Genomic DNA, 19,641 nt, shown 5'->3' on the forward strand with positions numbered 1-19,641 from the left:
CCCGCCTCCCCACCGGAGCCGGGTCCCGCCCCTACAAAACCCCTCACTGCCCCACGGGGAGCCGCCGGCTCCGTCCCGCCCCCAGCCCTGGACTTCCGGCCTTCGGGGGCCGCTCTAGCCGCGTGTTGCCGCGGCTCTATGGTGCCCGGCTGGGGGAACAGCCGAGAGCGGCCACGTGAGGGACACTCGGAGCAGGTGGGGGGGGAGTGAGGGGCACCGGCGGGGCTGGGGAGGGCAGGGGGCTGCGGTGGGGAGTGAGGGGCACCGGCGGGGCTGGGGGCTGCGGTGGGGAGTGAGGGGCACCGGGGGGGCTGGGGGCTGCGGTGGGGAGTGAGGGGCACCGGGGGGGCAGGGGCTGCGGTGGGGAGGAGGGGCACCGGCGGGGCTGGGGGAGGCAGGGGGCTGCGGTGGGGAGTGAGGGGCACCGGCGGGGCTGGGGGCTGCGGTGGGGAGTGAGGGCACCGGGGGGGCTGCGGGCTGCGGTGGGGAGTCGGGCACCGCGGGGCTGGGGGGGCAGGGGGCTGTGGGTTGGGACTGAGGGGCACGGCGGGGCTGGGGGTCTGGGGGTTGCGGTGGGGAGTGAGGGGCACCGGCGGGGCTGGGGAGGGCAGGGGCTGCGGTGGGGAGTCGGGCGCTGGGGGGGCAGGGGGCTGCGGTGGGAGGAGGGGCACTGGGGGGGGCTGGTGGAGGCTGAGGGCTGCGGTGGGGAGTCGGGCACCGGCGGGGCTGGGGGGGCTGAGGGGCACCGGGGGGGAGTCAGGGGCACTGGCGGGGCAGGGGGCTGCGGGTCGGGAGTGAGGGGCACTGGCAGGGCTGCGGGGGGCCAGGGTGGGCTAGCAGGGGGCTGCGGGTTGGGAGTGAGGGCACTAATGTAATGCTCCCTGGTTCCAGGGTGTGAGGATTTGGGGGGATTATGTCAGATGTTGGTGCAATATCCTGGAGAAACTTTAATAAATAGTTTTAACGCCTTTGGGGTCCATTGTGTTTATAATGTGCTGTATATGTGGATATGTCAACACTTAAAATGCAGAGGGTACAGCTCCAGTGCAGGCAGGGAGTTGTTCTCCCTGGCTGTGGTTAATCCCGTCCCCAGGGCGCTGTCGCTGTCGGCTTGCTCTGAGGAGTGGATTTTTCACAGTGCTGAGCGACCTCGTTATCAGCCCTTTGACGCCAACTCCAAATCCAGTTTGTGCCCAGGCTGTAGTTTAAACAGGATTCTCACTGACTAATAGACAAAGAATTTGTGGATAAATTGCCTTGTTTTAAACTGGCTCCAGCCTTTTTCCTGAGCTGCCCAATGGACAGGTTTCGGTCCAGAGAGGGCCCCAATCCTTTGAGTACAGTTGAAGGCCTGGGCTCCTGAGGCCTATAGGCTGGGTAGCTGTTCTGAGCTGAAGCCAGCCTGAACTTGTGACCCCAGAGGAGACCCTTGGCGGGGGGTGAAGGGCGGCTCCTGCCAGAGCACGTAGATTCTTGGAGTGTCGTGCGGTGACCTGTGAAGGAAAGAGCTGGGGTCCCCCCTCGCTGCTGACAGTCACTCTGTGCCCAGCAGCCTGTCGCTGGGAATCACAGGGACCCAGGCAGCCTGCTCAGGAGGGGGAGATGCGGGTCTTGTCCACAAATCGCAGCAGCTGGGAGCTGCTGGGGCGCCGAGGGGAAATACTGGAGCCATTGGCCCTGATGCTCCAGGGAAACGCAGCTTGGAGGCCTCACCACTGTTCTTCTGTTCTAGGCCAGTGGGAGCTGCCTGGGGAGACAGCCGGGATCCTGGGAGCCGCACCATGTTTGACGAAGGGGGGTGGAACAAGGAGGATGGCGGGGAGGCTCTCAGCCAGGCTCTCCTGCGCCCTTGGCACCGCCCTGCCCAGCACTGCTCCCTGGTGAGCCCCCCCATCTTTCCAGAGATGTGGACTCATCTGGCGGGTGGCACGGATCAGGAGGGGGCGGGGGGCTGGAGCTGAGGATGGGGTAAGCTCTGTGGGTGGACAAGAGGGATGCCTCAGGTGGGGTGGGAGCAGCGCGGACCTCTTGGGCCCCCTTAGCTCTGGAGGCAGCACTGATGCCCCTGCTGTCTCCAGGCTCCTAGAGGCTCCTTGCAGAAGCAGCACAGACTCCTTGCGACCCTGCAGCGCCTGGAGGCCTCGAGCTGCACGGAGCCTCGTCAGAGCCCGGGCCCCTGTCTGGGGACAGCGAATCTGAGTCGGACTCTGTGGGCCGGGCAGGGAGGAAACAGCCCAGAAAACAGAAACGGGGCCTGAAACCCAGAGCTGCCTCCTCCCCTGGTGTCGCCCCAGGGGCTCCAAGTGGCTCTGGCGCTCCCCACACAGGACCGGAGCCAGGCCCCGCGGGCAGGAGACGGAGGAAAGGTATGGAGTGGACCTGTAGAGCCCCCCTCCCAGGGGGACTCCAGAGTGGGGGAGCCAAGTCAAGTCTCGGGAGCTTCCTGCAGGGAGATGCACCTGCCTGGGGCCACATCTCAGGAGGTGGGACTGAGCTGGGGGGTCTGGCTGGGAGCAACTGGGGCTAGCCCTGGGCTTTGTGGGCAGAGCTGTGTGGAGCAAGCAAGCCCTGTAGCAGAGGGGCTGGATGGGCTGTACCCTGAATCCCTTGAGCTGTGCGTGCTGAGCAGGTGCCTCAGACTGAGGCCAGACTTCCCAGGCCCATCCCGGTGTTGCTACGTTGCTCAGGGAGTGGGACCTGTGTAAGCAGCACTGCCAGCGTGATGGCTCCCCTCCGACAGGTGGGCCGAGTGTGCCAACTCTCCCGTCAGCCTTGGAGCGTCCTTGCCAGAGCTAAGTGGCGTGGGGGCCGCTGGGCCAATGCAGCAGTTAAGTGTCAACTGCCCTGTCTCTTCCCCTAGATTCTGCAGCAGAGGCCCCCGGGGACAGACCGCGCACACCCAGCAAAGAGCAGCCGAGCCGGGAGCCGGGCGCAGCCGCTGATGGGCTGGTTCCGTTGCTAACCAGGAAGCAGTGGAGGAACAAACAGAAGAATATAAAGGCGACAGAAGAACAAGTTCAAAGCGGGCGCGGGGCAGGATGGGGCAGGGCCTGGGCGCAGGGCAGGATATGGGGCAGGGGACCTCGGCACTGCCCCCATCTGAGCTCTCGGGGCGCTGGGCCCGGATGGAGGAGCGGCTCCAGTCAGCCCGTTTCCGCTACATCAACCAGCAGCTCTACACGTCCAGCAGCCAGGAGGCAGCCCAGCTCTTCCAGCGCGACCCTGCTGCCTTTGCCATCTATCAGCGGCTTCGCCCAGCAGGTGGGGCGCTGGCCTGACAATCCGGTTCACCGCATTATCCAGTACCTGCGGGGGCGGTGAGTGCAGGGGCTGGGTTGGTGTGCGGGGGGACCTCGGCTCTGCGCAGGGGTCGGGCATGGCTGAGCCCTGGTGGGGACCCTGTGGCTGGGGGGGGTCCGTGGCCTGGCACTGACTCTCTGCTTCCCCCTCAGGCCGGCCTCGCTGGTGGTGGCAGATTTTGGATGCGGCGACTGCAAGATTGCAACCAGTGTCAGGAACAAGGTTCACTCATTCGACCTGGTGGCGCTGAGCCCACGTGTCACTGTGTGTGACATGGCCAAGGTGGGGGAGGGGGGGTACCAGGCAGGGGCTGAGGTTGGGCATGGGCCTGCAGGGAGCAGATACTGGTATGGTGGGGGGTCTCCCTCTGTCACATTCCCCCCTGGGGCTCATGCTGCGGCTGACCTTGCAGGTGCCGCTGGCAGACGAGTCTGTGGATGTCACTGTGTTCTGCCTGGCGCTGATGGGCACCAATCTGCGGGAGATCCTGGAAGAGGCCAACCGGGTGCTGAGGCCAGGGTAACAGGGGTCTGGGATAACCTGGGAGACCCTGGGCGGGGCTGCGTGGCAGCACAACGCTGAGGGGTGGAGGCGTATAGCCGGAGCATGAGGACGAGCCGTGAGGCACCAGGGCACAAACCCAGGAGAGCACATCTCTGACCGACAGGCCTGGCCTCCCAAATCACAGCAGCGTGCCAAGGAGGACAGAGTGTTGCTGGGACGCTGGGGGAACTCCCCCGCCCCACACACACACCGGGAGGGCTCTGAAAGCTGGTATCCCATACCAACCACAGTGGGTCCAATAAAAGTTCTTGCGACTGTGTGACTCTAACATCCCAGGACCAACAGCCACAGCTCCCTGCACGGAGCAATAGTCGGGTTCCTCCTCAGCTCAAAGGACCCGTCACCTACCTCCAGGTCAGCTGCTCTTTGGGTTTCATGTAACCAGTCCTGGGATAGACTTTTCAGATGTCAACGGGAGAGTGACTCCCCTGGTTAGAGCAGCCAGCCAGACACAGGAATGTGTTGCAGTCCCTGTTTCCCAAAGCTATTGCAGGCTCCGTACCCAGCAAGCTCCCTTTGTCCTTAGGACCAACCCGGGCTAAGCAGCTGGGGATCCCTGCTCATGCCAAGTCACCTCCGTTCCCCCTCTCCCCCCTACCCCCGGTCCAAGCAGCAGTGAGCTAGATAGTTTGATTACTTTGGGAATTTTACCCTCATCCTGCGGTGTGCTCAGAGGGGGCAAATTCAGCTGTTGAGAGGAGTCCACTCTTCACAGCATCAGGAGTCCTCTTGTTGCTGCTTTGAGCCCAGATGTGGGGAGTTTCCAGTTGTAGGATCCCCCAGAGCCCATTTGGGATCAGAGAGCTGCTCTTTGGGGGGGGAAGGATTTAGGGTGGAGCAGCAGCTGGTCCCCACCTGTACGGCAACTCGGACAGTCACACGGGCTCGCGTATTACAGTCCGACACGCAGCACAGACAGTACAATGCAGCCAGCAACTCCCACGTTAACACACAGCTGAGCCACCTCGATTCCAGCTCTGTCTCTGTCCTTGCCCAGGGCAGACACGGGGATCTGGGGATCAACGGGCACCTGGTCTACCAGCAGCACAGTGGCCGTGGCCACTCAGAGAGCAAAGGGGAGCAGGATAAAACAGAAGCCATGGTGGGGAAATCGCAAAGGTGGGTGGTGTGGGTGTGGGGGTAGAGGGACTGCTAACTGGGGGTGAAAGGGGCAGGCAGCAGCTGCACAGAGCAGGAGCTGTGGGGGAAATGGGCAGTGTCAGAGGGCACTGGGGAGCTGCACAGAGCAGTAGTTGTGGGGATATGGGCAGTGGCAGTGGGGCAGAAGGAAGCAGCACAGAGCAGTAGTTATGGGGATACGGGCAGTAGCAGAGGGGCACAGGGGAGCTGCACAGAGCAGTAGCTGTGGGGGATACGGGCAGTGGCAGGGGTGGAAGGGAGCTGCACAGAGCAGTAGCTGTGGGGATACAGGCAGTAGAAGAGGGTGTGGGGAGCGGCACAGAGCAGGAGCTGTGGTGGATTGTCACGGAGTACCCAGGCGATGCTCTAGAATGGCTCCCTACGAAGCCAGGCAGGACTCTGGGGAGTCTCCTCTCTGGGAGCAGCCTGTCTCCAGGACACACGGCTCCCCCCTTCCTGGGTCTGACCTCAGAGCATCCAGCATCCTCTGCCCTTCCGTGCGCTTCCCACCACCAGTCCGCCCAGGCGAGGTCCTGGGGAAGTGAGAGGGTCCTGCACCCCAACTCCGCAGTCAGACGTGACTCTCAGCCAGCCAATAAAACAGAGGGTTTATTAGGTGGCAGGAACATGGTCTAAACTAGAGCTTGTAGGTGCAGAGAACAGGACCCCTCAGCTGGGTCCATTTTGGGGCGCAGTGAGCCAGACAACCCTGTCTGCACTTCATTCCATGTCCCCAGCCAGCCCCAAACTGCCTCCCCCTCCAGTCCCTCCTCCTCTGGGCTTTGTCCCTTTCCCGGGCCAGGATGTCACCTGTTGTTTCCTTTGTTCTCCAACCCTTTAGCTCTCACCTTGCAGGGAGGAAGCGTCCAGGCCAACAGTTGCCAGGAGACAGTGTGTTGGCCATTTATGTACCCTGGCCCTTTGCTCTGCAACTAGTACACCCCCTTATCCGACCCCCTAGAGACTTAAGAAATGCCTAGGGGAAACTGAGGCACCCCTATAGTATTCAGAGGAGATATTAAGAACAGTCCCACTTTGTCACAGGGATACGGCGGCAGAGCGGCACTGGGGAGCTGCACAGAGCAGTAGCTGTGGGGGATATGGGCCATGGCAGAGGGGTGGAGGATTGCTGCACAGAGCAGGAGTTGTGGGGATATGGGCAGTGGCTCAAGGAACCACCTTCTCCCCTCACCTGGCATCTCCCCAGGGCACGCTGAAGGTGGCAGAGGTTGCCAGCCGCTTCGCAGACATCCGGGCCTTTGTGAGCGCCGTGACTCAGCTGGGCTTTCAGATTGTCTCCAAGGTGCGTCCTACCCCCTCTCCGCGTGCTGTGAGCAGGACTTGTCCCAGGGTCCAGCAGGGCAGGATGGGGCCCGGGGGCGTGGCTGCATGGGCAGGGGGTGGGGCCTGCCTCTGCCCCTGAGCTGTTGCTGCCCCCAGCCCCTAGGACAAGGTAGGGCAGGAAGCTCGTTTTGTTTGGCTAGGAGGCCCACTGGCAGGGCTGGGCTTTGGTGGCAGGTGCAGGGAGGGGGGCACAGCAGGGAGGTGGGTGGTAGATGCAGGGGGAGGTTGGGGGCTGGCGATGAGCCGGTGTGGGGAGGGATAAGATGGGCTGGGGGGGTGCAGCAGGGAGGTGTTTGGCAGTGGCAGGAGCCAGTGGGCAGAGGGCAGGGCAAGTGTCCTGGAGGGATGTGGGGGGGCTGGCCTAGCTCCCATCAGCTGTTTCTCCTCTTGCAGGACCTGGACAATCCGTTTTTCTATATGTTTGATTTCTCCAAGACGGGGCAGCCCCGGGCTGGGGGAAGCCTGCCTGGCCTGGCGCTGAGACCCTGCCTCTACAAGAAGCGCTGAGGGGCCCCTCAGCTGGTGTCTGCCTGGGGCCTGCACCACGCCCAGCCTGTCCTGGGATCCCCATCCCTGGACTGGGCCCCATGGCAGGGCGGGGTGCCTGTGCCTACATCCTGGCCTGCCCTGGAGCCCCCACCTCGCCCTGCCCTGGGGCCCCTGCGCCTGCATCCGGCCCCTGCCCAGCCTAGCCCCTGGGGTCCCACTCCATTTGTGGGGGAGGGGGGAGCTGTTGAGTCTCCTGGACTCAGCTGTGGGGGGCACTGCGGGGGGTGGCCAGTGGGGGCTGGTGTTGGCTGCAGTGTGTGTGTCTCCCCCCTAAGAGGAGGGAGGGTGCGGGGGGGGGGCAGGGTTTCCAACAGCTTTTTCATTAAAAAGAAAAGGAGTACTGGTGGCACCTTAGAGACTAACACATTTATTTGTAGCTCAGGAAAGCTTATGCATAAATAAATGTGTTAGTCTCTAAGGTGCCACAAGTCCTCCTGTTCTTTTGCGGATACAGATTAACAGGGCTGCTACTCTGAAACCTGTCTTTTTCATTGTTCGCTTTATATGAATAAAGTTTATGTTCAATCGCCTCGCGGTGCCTTGTGGGGATTGTAGTTCGGCGGGGCACAAGCTGCGCCGATTGCGCGCATGCTCAGGCTGGCCGGCGGCTGCTCTCTTTCGCGGCAGGGCCTGGCTAGGCGCGTGCGCAGTGCGGGTCTCCGGGAGGGCCCCGGGCGCGTGCGCAGTGCGGTCGGGCCTGCGGGGCCGCGGTGTTTCCTGCCCCGCGATGTCGGGTCCGGGGGGCCCGGGCCCCGGCGGGGGGAAGCTGGACATCAACCGCGCCGGGGTGTCCGAGCTGGAGGGGGCGCTGAGCGGTATCGGCCGGCGCCGGGCCCGGGGCATCGTGCGCAAGAGAGAGGTACGGGGGGGCCCGTGGGGAGGGGGGCAGGGGGGGTTGTGCGGGGGGCCCGTGGGGCAGGATGGGGGAGGGGGGCTGTGGGGGTGTACCAGGGGGCGGAGTGGGGGGTTCTGCGGGGAGCCCATGGGGTAGGGGGTGGGGAGGGGGGCAGTGGGGGGTTGTGCGGGGGATACCGGGGTGGGGAGGGGGCTGTGCGGGGGGCCTGTGGGGCAGGATGTGGGGAGGGGGGCAGTGGGGGGGTTGTGCGGGGGGGTACCGGGGGGTGGGGTGTGGGGAGTACCGGGGGGGGGAGGGGGCTGTGCGGGGGGCCCGTGGGGCAGGATGTGGGGAGGGGGGCTGTGTGGGGGTGTACCAGGGGGCGGAGTAGGGGGTTCTGCAGGGAGCCCATGGGGAGGCGGCCTGGGGGGGGTCCCGTGGGGCAGGGTGTGGGGAGGGGGGCTGTGTGGGATGTACCAGGGGGCGGAGTAGGGGGTTGTGCGGGAGCCCATGGGGCAGGGGGGGGGAGGGGGGGCTGTGCAGGGGGCACCGGGGCAGGGCTGTATATAGTACAAGTCATTGACAGGACACAGTCCTTCATTTTTGTTTTCTGCCGTGACCAGTGCATGACTTGTACTAAAAGTATCTGCCACAAACCCATCGCCTTAGTTACAGCCCTTGAGCATCTCCATCCTCCCGTGGCCCCACTGGTTGTTGAGCAGCTTCCTGCTTCTGATGGACATAAAAATTGTTTGCTGTTACTTTTTGAGTCTTTGGCTAGTTGTTCAAATCCTTTTTTGGCCTTCCTAATTATATTTTTATATTTCACTTGCCAGAGTTTATGCTCCTTTTTATTTTCCTCACAAGGATTTAACTTTCACTTTTTAAAGGATGCTTTTTTGCCTCTCACTGCTTCTTTTACTTTGTGGTGACACTTTTGTTGTTCTCTTACTATGTTTTTTAATTTGGGGTATACATTTAAGTTGAGCCTCTGTTATGGTGTCTTTAAAAAGTTTCCATGCAGCTTGCAGGGATTTCACTTTTGGCGCTGTACCTTTTAATTTCCGTTTCACTAACTTCCTCACTGTCGTATAGTTCCCCTTTCTGAACTGCGGTGGGCTTCTGTGGTGTCCTTTCCCCCGTCCCCAGGGATGGTCACTATTACCAAGCGGTTCAGGTATATTCACCTCTTGGACCAGATCCTGTGCTCCACTTAGGACTAAATCAAGAATTGCCTCTCCTCTGGTGGGTTCCAGGACTAGCTGCTCCAAGAAGCAGTCATTTAAGGTGTCAAGAAACTTTATCTCTGCATCCCGTCCTGAGGCGACATGTACCCAGTCAATATGTTTCAGAGTAGCAACCGTGTTAGTCTGTATCCGCAAAAGAATAGGAGTACTTGTGGCACCTTAGAGACTAACAAATTTATTTGAGCATAAGCTTTCATGGGCTACAGTCCACTTCAAAAAACAGATTGACAGAGCCAGAAGAGTACCCAGAAGTCATCTACTACAGGACAGGCCTAACAAAGAAAATAACAGAACACCACTAGCTGTCACCTTCAGCCCCCAATTAAAACCTCTCCAACGCATCATCAAAGATCTACAACCTATCCTGAAAAATGATCCCTCAATCTCACAGATCTTGAGACAGACCAGTCCATGCTTAAAGACAGCTCTCCAGCCTGAAGGAAATACTCACCAGCAACCACACACCACACAACAAAAACATTAACCCAGGAACCTATCCTTGAAACAAAGCCCAATGCCAACTCTGTCCACATATTTATTCAAGTGACACCATTATAGGACCTAATCACATAGCCACGCCATCAGGGGCTCATTCACCTGCACATCTACCAAGGCGATATATGCCATCATGTGCCAGCAATGCCCTTCTGCCATGTACATTGGCCAAACCGGACAGTCTCTACGCAAAAGAATAAATGGACACAAATCAGACGTCAAGAATCATAACATTCAAAAACCGGCAGGAGAACACTTCAACCTCTCTGGCCACTCAGTAACAGATTTAAAAGTGGCAGTTTTACAACAGAAAAGCTTCAAAAACAGACTCCAAGGAGAAACTGCTGAGCTTGAATTAATATGCAAACTAGATACCATTAACTTGGGTTTGAATAGAGGCTGGGAGTGTCTGGGTCATTATGCATTGAATTTATTTCCCCATGTTAAGTATCCTCAACCTTCTTGTCAACTGTAGGCCTCCTTGATTATCACTACAAAAGTTTTTTTCTCCTGCTGATAATATCTCATCTTAATGAATTAGCCTCTTACGCCACCTCTTCATGTTCTCTGTACGTATGTATATATATCTCTTCTTACTATATGTTCCATTCTATACATCCGATGAAGTGAGCTGTAGCTCACAAAAGCTTATGCTCAGATAAATTTGTTAGTCTCTAAGGTGCAACAAGTCCTCTTGTTCTTTTTCCAGTAATATAGAGATAGTTGAAATCCCCCATTATTATTATTGAGTTTTTTATTTTTATAGCCTCTCAAATCTCCCTGAACATTACACGGTCACTATCACCATCCTGGTCAGGTGGTCGATAATATATCACTACTGCTGTATTCTTGCTCTGAAACCATGCTCGAATAATAAGACTACAGCAGTAGTGATATATTATCGACCACCTGACCAGGATGGTGATAGTGACCGTGTAATGTTCAGGGAGATTTGAGAGGCTATAAAAATAAAAAACTCAATAATAATGGCGGATTTCAACTATCTCTATATTGACTGGAAAAAGAACAAGAGGACTTGTGGCACCTTAGAGACTAACAAATTTATCTGAGCATAAGCTTTTGTGAGCTACAGCTCACTTCATTGGATGCATTTGGTCGAAACATCCAATGAAGTGAGCTGTAGCTCACGAAAGCTTATGCTCAATAAATTTGTTAGTCTCTAAGGTGCCACAAGTACTCCTTTTCTTTATTCGAGCATGGAATTACTATCCATAAGGATTCTGTGGCACAATTTGGATATGAGTTCAGGTGCAGGTTTAAACTACTCTAGTCTAACCCCCTGTGTAGACACTTTTGTTCCAGTATAAGAGAACCTGTTTTCAGCACTGATTTTGTCACTTGGGAAGTGGTTCAAGGTAAAGCGAATAAAGCCACCTTTGTACTGGAATAAGAGTGTCCCCATGAGTGTTTATACTGGTATAACTAGATCAACTGCACCAGTGCAACTGGTTAAACTTTCTTGTGCAGACAAGGCCTTAGGCTCCCCTCCCTGCTGCACGCTCATCCCCATCTCAGAGACTCCCAGAAACGTAGGGCAGGATTGACCTCAAGAGGTCATCTTGTCCAGCCCCTTGTTCGGCCATTCTCTGGGAGCTGTGGAAGGCCCTGCTCTGCCTCTCTTCCTCCCACAGTTGCTGTGGCTACATGGCCTTTCCGAAAGTCAGAGGGCAAGCCGGAGGTGGGCTGTGCTGGGACTTGAGTCTGATGTGCAGGGTGTGGAGAATGCACAGGAGAGGCAGCAAGGGAGGAGGGCAGAGGGGGCTGAGTATTTGCGGGGGCAGGGGAGCCAATGAGATTGAAGGATGATACTGACTGCGGAGGTTGGGAGCAGGGGACGGATGGACGAGACAGGTGGGGAAGCTGTCATTGGAGGCGGGTGATCCAGACTGTCCTGTGGGGTTTGATGACCCCAGCAGGGCGGGGAAGGCTCTGTTTGGGGTTTGACTTCGTGGAGGAGGTGGGAGGCTGGCATCCCTTGGGGGCAGGTGTGGTGGTTTGGCTGTGGGGAGAGCGTATATATAAGTAGCTGATGATGGTGGGAAGGTTGTGGTGCCCCTGCCTGCTCAGCCCTGCCAGAAATTGCCAGGTGCTCAGTAGAGTTATCACCTCTCCTTCCAGGATGGCTTTCACCCTGCTGCGCATGGGCCCCTGCCTCCTTGGCTGGGCCCCACCTGCACACGCATGGGACCGCTCCATGGCCTCCCCAGAGCTACTATGGGCTTATGCTGCCATCGCTGCAAATGCAGTCTGGCCACAGAGAGGTGGGGTCCCGTTGAAATCAGTGTGCAGTCCTGTCGCTAGACTGCACATGTGCCTGGGGGCAGAGCTGGGGCCATGTGTGACCAGGTGCAATTCTGGCTGCATGGGCAGCATTACCACTGACACTCCCTGGTGGGTCTGGGCCTCCCTTTGCAGCCTGCTGTATGTGTCGAAAAAGAAACTGAGCTTAGGAGTGAGCCTGAGGGTAAGGCTAACGCTGTGGCGTGGTCCCCCAGAATGGCAAGAGGGGTTCATTCCTGGGTGCTGTCGGGGGCCCGCTGTATGGTGCAGGGATCAAAGACCCTGTAGCCACGTGAGAACTGAGTTAAGGAAATGATTGTTCATAGTGTAACAAACCGTCACTGAAGGAATAGGAGCTTTAACCTCTGTTGCATGGGCGGAGAGCTCCCCTAGGGGCGTACTATTTCAGAACTTCACGTGGGTGCGCTCCTGCCTCTGAAGTAGTAGGGTCTTGCCCCAACGGAGGCAGGAGGCTGGGCTGGATGGGCCCCTGGGTGGATCCTGGCCAGACACTCTTGTAGGGACAGACACTGCTACTAGGAGACCCCAGCTGATGTCTCTCAGCTGTGAGAAGTGTCAAAGAGCCAGGCTTTATTGTCCCTCTAGCAAGGACCCTTCCTGTTTCAGTCCTTCCTTCGGACCCCGGATCTCCGCTCTTGGTACCCTAGAGCAGGGGTGGGCAAACTTTTTGGCCTGAGGGCCAAATTCAGATTTCCGAAATTGTATGGAGGGCCAGTTAGGGAAGGCTGTCCACACCCTGGACTCCTGAGCACCACCCCGAACTCCCTGTTCTCTATCCAACCCCGGCTCCCTGCCCCCTTACTGCACTGCTTGGAGCACCGATGGCTGGCGGCGCTACAGCTGCGCCGCCCAGAGCACCAGGAGAGGCAGCCACACTATCCAGCTGGAGCTAGTCACACTACCACGCAGCACAGAGCACCAGGTCAGGCTGTGGCTCTGCAAGAGCCCCACCACCCAGAGCATTGCACCGGCGGCTCAGTGAGCTGAGGCGGCAGGGAGGGGGAACAGCAGGGGAGGAGCTGGGGGCTAGCCTCCTGGGCCAGGAGTTCAGGGGCCTGGCAGGAGGGTCCCGCAGGCCGGATGTGGCCTGCGGGCTGTAGTTTGCCCACCTCTGCCCTAGAGCATGGGGCACCAGGGGTGGCAGCACCAATGATCGGTGGTATTTGGCACTGAACATCAGAGTCTGGGCTGCTGTCTGAGGTGTCAACGAGGGACCTCTCTTAGCACAGCTCACCTGGCCAGTGGCCTCGGGGGTGGGAAGTCCCTGCAGGCCAGGGCACAGTGGGTGAGCAGTGCAGAGGACACTGTTTGCAACTGGTGAGCCAGCGCTGCTCAGTAGGTCCTTGCACTCCCTCTCTGGGTGGGGGAGGCTGAGCAGGGCTGGCAGTGCGGCAGCAGTGCTGTGCCAGGCTGTGCACCCTGGCTGGCAGGGCCTCACATGGCATGCAGCTCTGGCTCCATTTGCTGTGGCTGAGGGGCCTTGGGACAGGCCATGTGCGTGGGAGGATGCCTGCATAGATTACATAGCGGATCACTGCGGACTACGTCGCTCTGGGAAGAAGGATAAAGGAGTTGGAGGCGCAAGTGGTGTTCTCGTCCATCCTCCCCGTGGAAGGAAAAGGCCTGGGTAGGGACCGTCGAATCGTGGAGGTCAACGAATGGCTACGCAGGTGGTGTCGGAGAGAAGGCTTTGGATTCTTTGACCATGGGTGGTGTTCCATGAAGGAGGAGTGCTGGGCAGAGACGGGCTCCATCTTACGAAGAGAGGGAAGAACATCTTTGCCAGCAGGCTGGCTAACCTAGTGAGGAGGGCTTTAAACTAGGTTCACCGGGGGAAGGAGACCAAAGCCCTGAGGTAAGTGGGAAAGCGGGATACCGGGAGGAAGCACAGGCAGGAAGGTCTGTGAGGGGAGGGCTCCTGCCTCATAGGGAATGAGGGGCGATCAACAGGTTATCTCAAGTGCTTATATACAAATGCACAAAGCCTTGGAAACAAGCAGGGAGAACTGGAGGTCCTGGTGATGTCAAGGAATTATGACGTGATTGGAATAACAGAGACTTGGTGGGATAACTCACATGACTGGAGTACAGTCATGGATGGTTATAAACTGTTCAGGAAGGACAGGCAGGGCAGAAAAGGTGGGGGAGTAGCACTGTATGTAAGGGAGCAGTATGACTGCTCAGAGCTCCGGTACGAAACTGTGGAAAAACCTGAGTGTCTCTGGATTAAGTTTAGAAGTGTGTGCAACAAGAGTGATGTCATGGTGGGAGTCTGCTATAGACCACCGGACCAGGGGGATGAGGTGGATGAGGCTTTCTTCCGGCAACTCACGGAAGCTACTAGATCGCATGCCCTGATTCTCATGGGTGACTTTAATTTTCCTGATATCTGCTGGGAGAGCAATACAGCGGTGCATAGACAATCCAGGAAGTTTTTGGAAAGCGTAGGGGACAATTTCCTGGTGCAAGTGCTAGGGGAGCCAACTAGGGGGAGCGCTTTTCTTGACCTGCTGCTCACAAACCGGGTAGAATTAGTGGGGGAAGCAAAAGTGGATGGGAATCTGGGAGGCAGTGACCATGAGTTGGTTGAGTTCAGGATCCTGACGCAGGGAAGAAAGGTAAGCAGCAGGATACGGACCCTGGACTTCAGGAAAGCAGACTTTGACTCCCTCAGGGAACAGATGGCCAGGACCCCTGGGGGACTAACATGAAAGGGAAGGGAGTCCAGGAGAGCTGGCTGTATTTCAAGGAATCCCTGTTGAGGTTACAGGGACAAACCATCCCGATGAGTCGAAAGAATAGTAAATATGGCAGGCGACCAGCTTGGCTTAATGGTGAAATCCTAGCGGACCTTAAACATAAAAAAGAAGCTTACAAGAAGTGGAAGGTTGGACATATGACCAGGGAAGAGTATAAAAATATTGCTCAGGCATGTAGGAAAGATATCAGGAGGGCCAAATCGCACCTGGAGCTGCAGCTAGCAAGAGATGTCAAGAGTAACAAGAAGGGTTTCTTCAGGTATGTTGGCAACAAGAAGAAAGCCAAGGAAGGTGTGGGCCCCTTACTGAATGAGGGAGGCAAGCTAGTGACAGAGGATGTGGAAAAGCTAATGTACTCAATGCTTTTTTTGCCTCTGTTTTCACTAACAAGGTCAGCTCCCAGACTGCTGTGCTGGGCAACACAAAATGGGGAAGAGATGGCCAGCCCTCTGTAGAGATAGAGGTGGTTAGGGACTATTTAGAAAAGCTGGACGTGCACAAGTCCATGGGGCCGGACGAATTGCATCCGAGAGTGCTGAAGGAATGGCGGCTGTGATTGCAGAGCCCTTGGCCATTATCTTTGAAAACTCGTGGCGAACGGGGGAAGTCCCGGATGACTGGAAAAAGGCTAATGTAGTGCCCATCTTTAAAAAAGGGAAGAAGGAGGATCGTGGGAACTACAGGCCGGTCAGCCTCACCTCAGTCCCTGGAAAAATCATGGAGCAGGTCCTCAAAGAATCAATCCTGAAGCACTTAGAGGAGAGGAAAGTGATCAGGAACAGTCAGCATGGATTCACCAAGGGAAGGTCATGCCTGACTAATCTAATCGCCTTTTATGATGAGATTACTGGTTCTGTGGATGAAGGGAAAGCAGTGGATGTATTGTTTCTTGACTTTAGCAAAGCTTTTGACACGGTCTCCCACAGCATTCTTGTCAGCAAGTTAAGGAAGTATGGGCTGGATGAATGCACTATAAGGTGGGTAGAAAGCTGGCTAGATTGTCGGGCTCAACGGGTAGTGATCAATGGCTCCATGTCTAGTTGGCAGCCGGTGTCAAGTGGAGTGCCCCAGGGGTCGGTCCTGGGGCCCGTTTTGTTCAATATCTTCATAAATGATCTGGAGGATGGTGTGGATTGCACTCTCAGCAAATTTGCGGATGATACTAAACGGGAGGAGTGGTAGATACGCTGGAGGGGAGGGATAGGATACAGAAGGACCTAGACAAATTGGAGGATTGGGCCAAAAGAAATCTAATGAGGTTCAATAAGGATAAATGCAGGGTCCTGCACTTAGGATGGAAGAATCCAATGCACCGCTACAGACTAGGGACCGAATGGCTCGGCAGCAGTTCTGCGGAAAAGGACCTAGGGGTGACAGTGGACGAGAAGCTGGATATGAGTCAGCAGTGTGCCCTTGTTGCCAAGAAGGCCAATGGCATTTTGGGTTGTATAAGTAGGGGCATAGCGAGCAGATCGAGGGACGTGATCGTTCCCCTCTATTCGACACTGGTGAGGCCTCATCTGGAGTACTGTGTCCAGTTTTGGGCCCCACACTACAGGAAGGATGTGGATAAATTGGAAAGAGTCCAGCGGAGGGCAACAAAAATGATTAGGGGTCTAGAGCACATGACTTATGAGGAGAGGCTGAGGGAGCTGGGATTGTTTAGTCTGCAGAAGAGAAGAATGAGAGGGGATTTGATAGCTGCTTTCAACTACCTGAAAGGGGGTTTCAAAGAGGATGGCTCTAGACTGTTCTCAATGGTAGCAGATGACAGAACGAGGAGTAATGGTCTCAAGTTGCAATGGGGGAGGTTTAGATTGGATATTAGGAAAAACTTTTTCACTAAGAGGGTGGTGAAACACTGGAATGCGTTACCTAGGGAGGTGGTAGAATCTCCTTCCTTAGAGGTTTTTAAGGTCAGGCTTGACAAGCCCTGGCTGGGATGATTTAACTGGGACTTGGTCCTGCTTTGAGCAGGGGGTTGGACTAGATGACCTTCTGGGGTCCCTTCCAACCCTGATATTCTATGATTCTATGATTCTACCATGGAGGGAGCTTGTCTGGCTGTCAGCATACGGAGCCTCTGGCCTAGTCCCTGCTGCTTCCTGTCAGAGCCAGTCTTGAAGGCAGATTCTGTTCAGTGCAAGCCGTCCAGCCTACCTTGTGCTGGCTATGGGGCTGTGCCGACTCTGTGCCGGGGGTGAGGGGAAGAGAGGAAGGAAGGGACCATGCAGGCCATGGACCCTCCTTCCCTGGTGACACCAGAACAAGGAATTTGCAGCATGCTTCTCACCATGATGCCATTGGGCAGGTGGTGCTCTTGTCTTCAGGGTATTGAGTACCACGAAGGACTTGGGGGCCTGTAGTCCCCTCTATCAGTCTGTTTGTCCTGCCTGCAGACACTTTGTGGGGAAGGTGGGCAGTATGGGGACCCTGATAGGTTCTGGGCAGCAGCCTCCTGCTCCCTCAGCGCCCTCTCCACAGAGACCATAGGCCTAGCCTACTGTGCAGCCAGGTGCAGGGCCGTGGCATGGTGTGCAGGGAGCGGGCCCCCAGCATGCAGTGTGGCCCCAGTCCTGGTTCCAAGAGACCTGTGTTCCTGGCATGCCATGCAGCCCACAGAGAGCCAGACATGAGGGTTTGTGCGAGGTGCAGGTTTGCCCTGGGGTCAGAGCCTGGGCCTGTCTCCCTCAGTTTCCCAGCGAAGGCGCTTGAGCCTGAGGGACTGGGATGGGGTGGGGTGCAGGATTTGTGAGAGATTGTGGGTCTGGTAGGCGTAACAGATGCTTGGATTACAAACTGCCCTGTCTGGGCACCCGGACAGCACCTGCCAGCCACTAGCTGCCTAGAGACGAGCCGGCAGGGAGCTTCCTCCTGTATCCTGGGAGGCTGTCCCCTCCCCAGGGCAAGTCTCTGTCTATCTGCGAAGTAGACACCTTCTCCCCCAGACCCTTAGGGGATCCCTTCTCCTCAGCTCCCTGTCTAGGCCTCTTTGCTGCTGGATCCTGTTTGGCAACCTGGAGAAGGGTGCTTGTACCCAGCAGGGCGCAGTATGGGTCCCAGCCCAGGGGGCTCTTTCCACTCCCCTTGGGGGGGTTGGTTCCTGTTCCCTGGAGTGGGAGGGGTAAGGGGGCAAAGAAACATGGGGCAGAAGATCTGGGGCGGGGTCAGGGGCTTGTCAGGTAGAGAGACAAAATTCCTCTTCCCAGGTGTTTCAGCCCCTCTTGTGCCCCCATCCCCACCACAGTCCCAGCTCAGGGCCCCTCGCCCAGAGGTGTATGCGGTTGGGCTCTCCTAGGCATTGTGAGGGCCAGGGAGGGAGTGAGGGGAGAAGCATATTTGGCGTGGGCATGGGGGCCTGGTTCTGCGGGAGGGCAGCTGGGCAGCAGGGCTCACGGATGACCAGGTGTGAGCTGAGCTGTGTCGGCCGTGGTAATCGGGGTGACTGCAGGGGAATCTCAGGGGAGCACCCCGTAGAGAAAGGGCTCCAGCTGGGAAGGACACAGAGAGCCCGGGGTGAAGCGGGGGCTCCAGGTAAGCTCTGGTGTGGGGCTGCCCAAGCTCTGCCCGACGCCAAGCTGAGTCCTGCTTGTTCCCTGGCAGGAGCTGAAGGGCTTCAAATCACTGGATGACCTGCTGCACGTCAAGGGCATCACCACCCGGATCCTGGAGCTGAACAGCCAGCGCATGACCTGCAGGAGGAGGCCAAGCAGCGAGGAGGCTCCTGGTGGGAGTCCCAGCCAGCAGGGGCACAGTGCCCCCGTGCCTCAGGTAGGGAGCAACGGGCCACACTCTGCCTGTGCTGCCAGGGGTGCCCGCGGGTGCCCAGTTGGGGGAGGGTGTCTGTGGCTCTCCGAGTGGGAGGGTCCAGCCATTATTGTAAAGGGAGGCAGGTACCCATGGGTGTTTCATTTGCACAGAATCTTTTTCATCATTTTAATGCGGGAGGGATAGCTCAGTGATTTGAGCATTGGCCTGTTAAACCCAGGGTTGTGAGTTCAGTCCTCGAGGGGGCCATCTGGGGCAAAAATTGGGGATTGTTCCTGCTCTGAGCAGGGGGTTGGACTAGATGACCACCTGAGGTCCCTTCCAACCCTGATATTCTATGATTCTCTGTTTTAGCCTCCTGGGTGGGGGAGGCACTGAAAGTTGCTGAGACCACTGATCTATCTGTAACATCCCTGGTAGCCTGCCAGGGACGTTACCTTCCTCTCTGGTGTGGCACCGCAAAGAGAGCATGGCGCTGGCATTGCTGGGGGGGGGCTGAGCCACTCCCCTTGGCAGCAGAGCGCACGGGCTGGCTCCTGTGAGTGCCCTGCCCCAGGATGCCTCTGACGGCGATGACCCATGACAGCCTGCTCTGCCCCAGAGTCCCCAACGAGGGCTGTGCTCTGGCCACAGAGAGCGCTTCTGGCCCCAAGTCCTGGCACTGCAGCACTGGCCCGAGAGCAGCTGTGCCCTGACTTCCTGAGGCTGTTGCCCAGACCACACCCGCCCAGGCTAGTGCATAGGGGCAGGCGTGCCAGCTCTGGGCAGCAGCCTGCTCAGGCTTGGAGCAGACTCTGCATCTCAACCCTGCAGTCACTCCCCGGTGGGAGGCTGAGGAAATGCTTCCCCAGAGCAGAAACAGCTCTTCCCGTTTGCCCTGTAAGATCCCCCGCCACGGGGAGGGCAGGCTGGGCCGTCCGGACTGGAGCCATCCCGCTGCCACTTGGAGCAGCTCACAGAGTGTCTGCACCCCAGCTGGCATCCCCCACCACTTCGCTCTGGGAGCTCCCTGGGGCAATGTCTCCTGCAGCCTGCTCCTGATGCCTAGGGGGAAGAGAGGGCAGTCCCTGGTTGCTGTGCTAAGCACTCCTTCACCCTAGAGCCGGCAGGCAGTGTCTGGGGTACACCAACGCTGACTTGGTGATTGAGCCCCTGGGGTTCAGCAATGGCTCCCCTTCCTCGACCCGCCTTGGCAGCTTTGGCCTTCCTCTGGAAGCAGCATATGAGAGCAGGGGGCTGAGGAAGCCTAGTCTCCATGTCCTGTGCCCCTCCCTTTCTCTGTGCGGGCACAGCTCTTTGAGCCCCATTGCATGCAGGA

General features: G+C 57.7%; 2 protein-coding genes across 2 annotated transcripts in view; both read left to right on the forward strand.

Annotated features, from left to right (window-relative positions):
• The first annotated feature begins 60 nt into the window (after nt 1-60).
• On the forward strand, nt 61-7,072 carry RRP8 (ribosomal RNA processing 8). Its single transcript, XM_038368795.2, is given in 12 exon segments — nt 61-195; nt 1,733-1,880; nt 2,079-2,163; nt 2,166-2,366; nt 2,861-2,997; nt 2,999-3,039; nt 3,041-3,244; nt 3,246-3,317; nt 3,453-3,582; nt 3,713-3,819; nt 6,211-6,307; nt 6,742-7,072. Coding segments are annotated over 11 exon segments (1,287 nt in total). The 5' UTR covers nt 61-195; nt 1,733-1,781; the 3' UTR covers nt 6,856-7,072.
• A 473-nt stretch (nt 7,073-7,545) lies between these two features.
• Nucleotides 7,546-19,641, forward strand: part of LOC119852001 (F-box/WD repeat-containing protein 7-like) — a 36,174-nt gene continuing 24,078 nt past the window's right edge. The window contains exons 1-2 of the mRNA XM_038392747.2: nt 7,546-7,756; nt 18,159-18,326. Coding sequence (XP_038248675.1) covers nt 7,625-7,756; nt 18,159-18,326 — 300 coding nt within the window. The 5' untranslated portion in view covers nt 7,546-7,624. The remainder of the gene's footprint in view (nt 7,757-18,158; nt 18,327-19,641) is intronic.

This window comes from Dermochelys coriacea, chromosome 1, assembly GCF_009764565.3.
Source record: "Dermochelys coriacea isolate rDerCor1 chromosome 1, rDerCor1.pri.v4, whole genome shotgun sequence".
Lineage (NCBI taxonomy): Eukaryota > Metazoa > Chordata > Testudines > Dermochelyidae > Dermochelys > Dermochelys coriacea.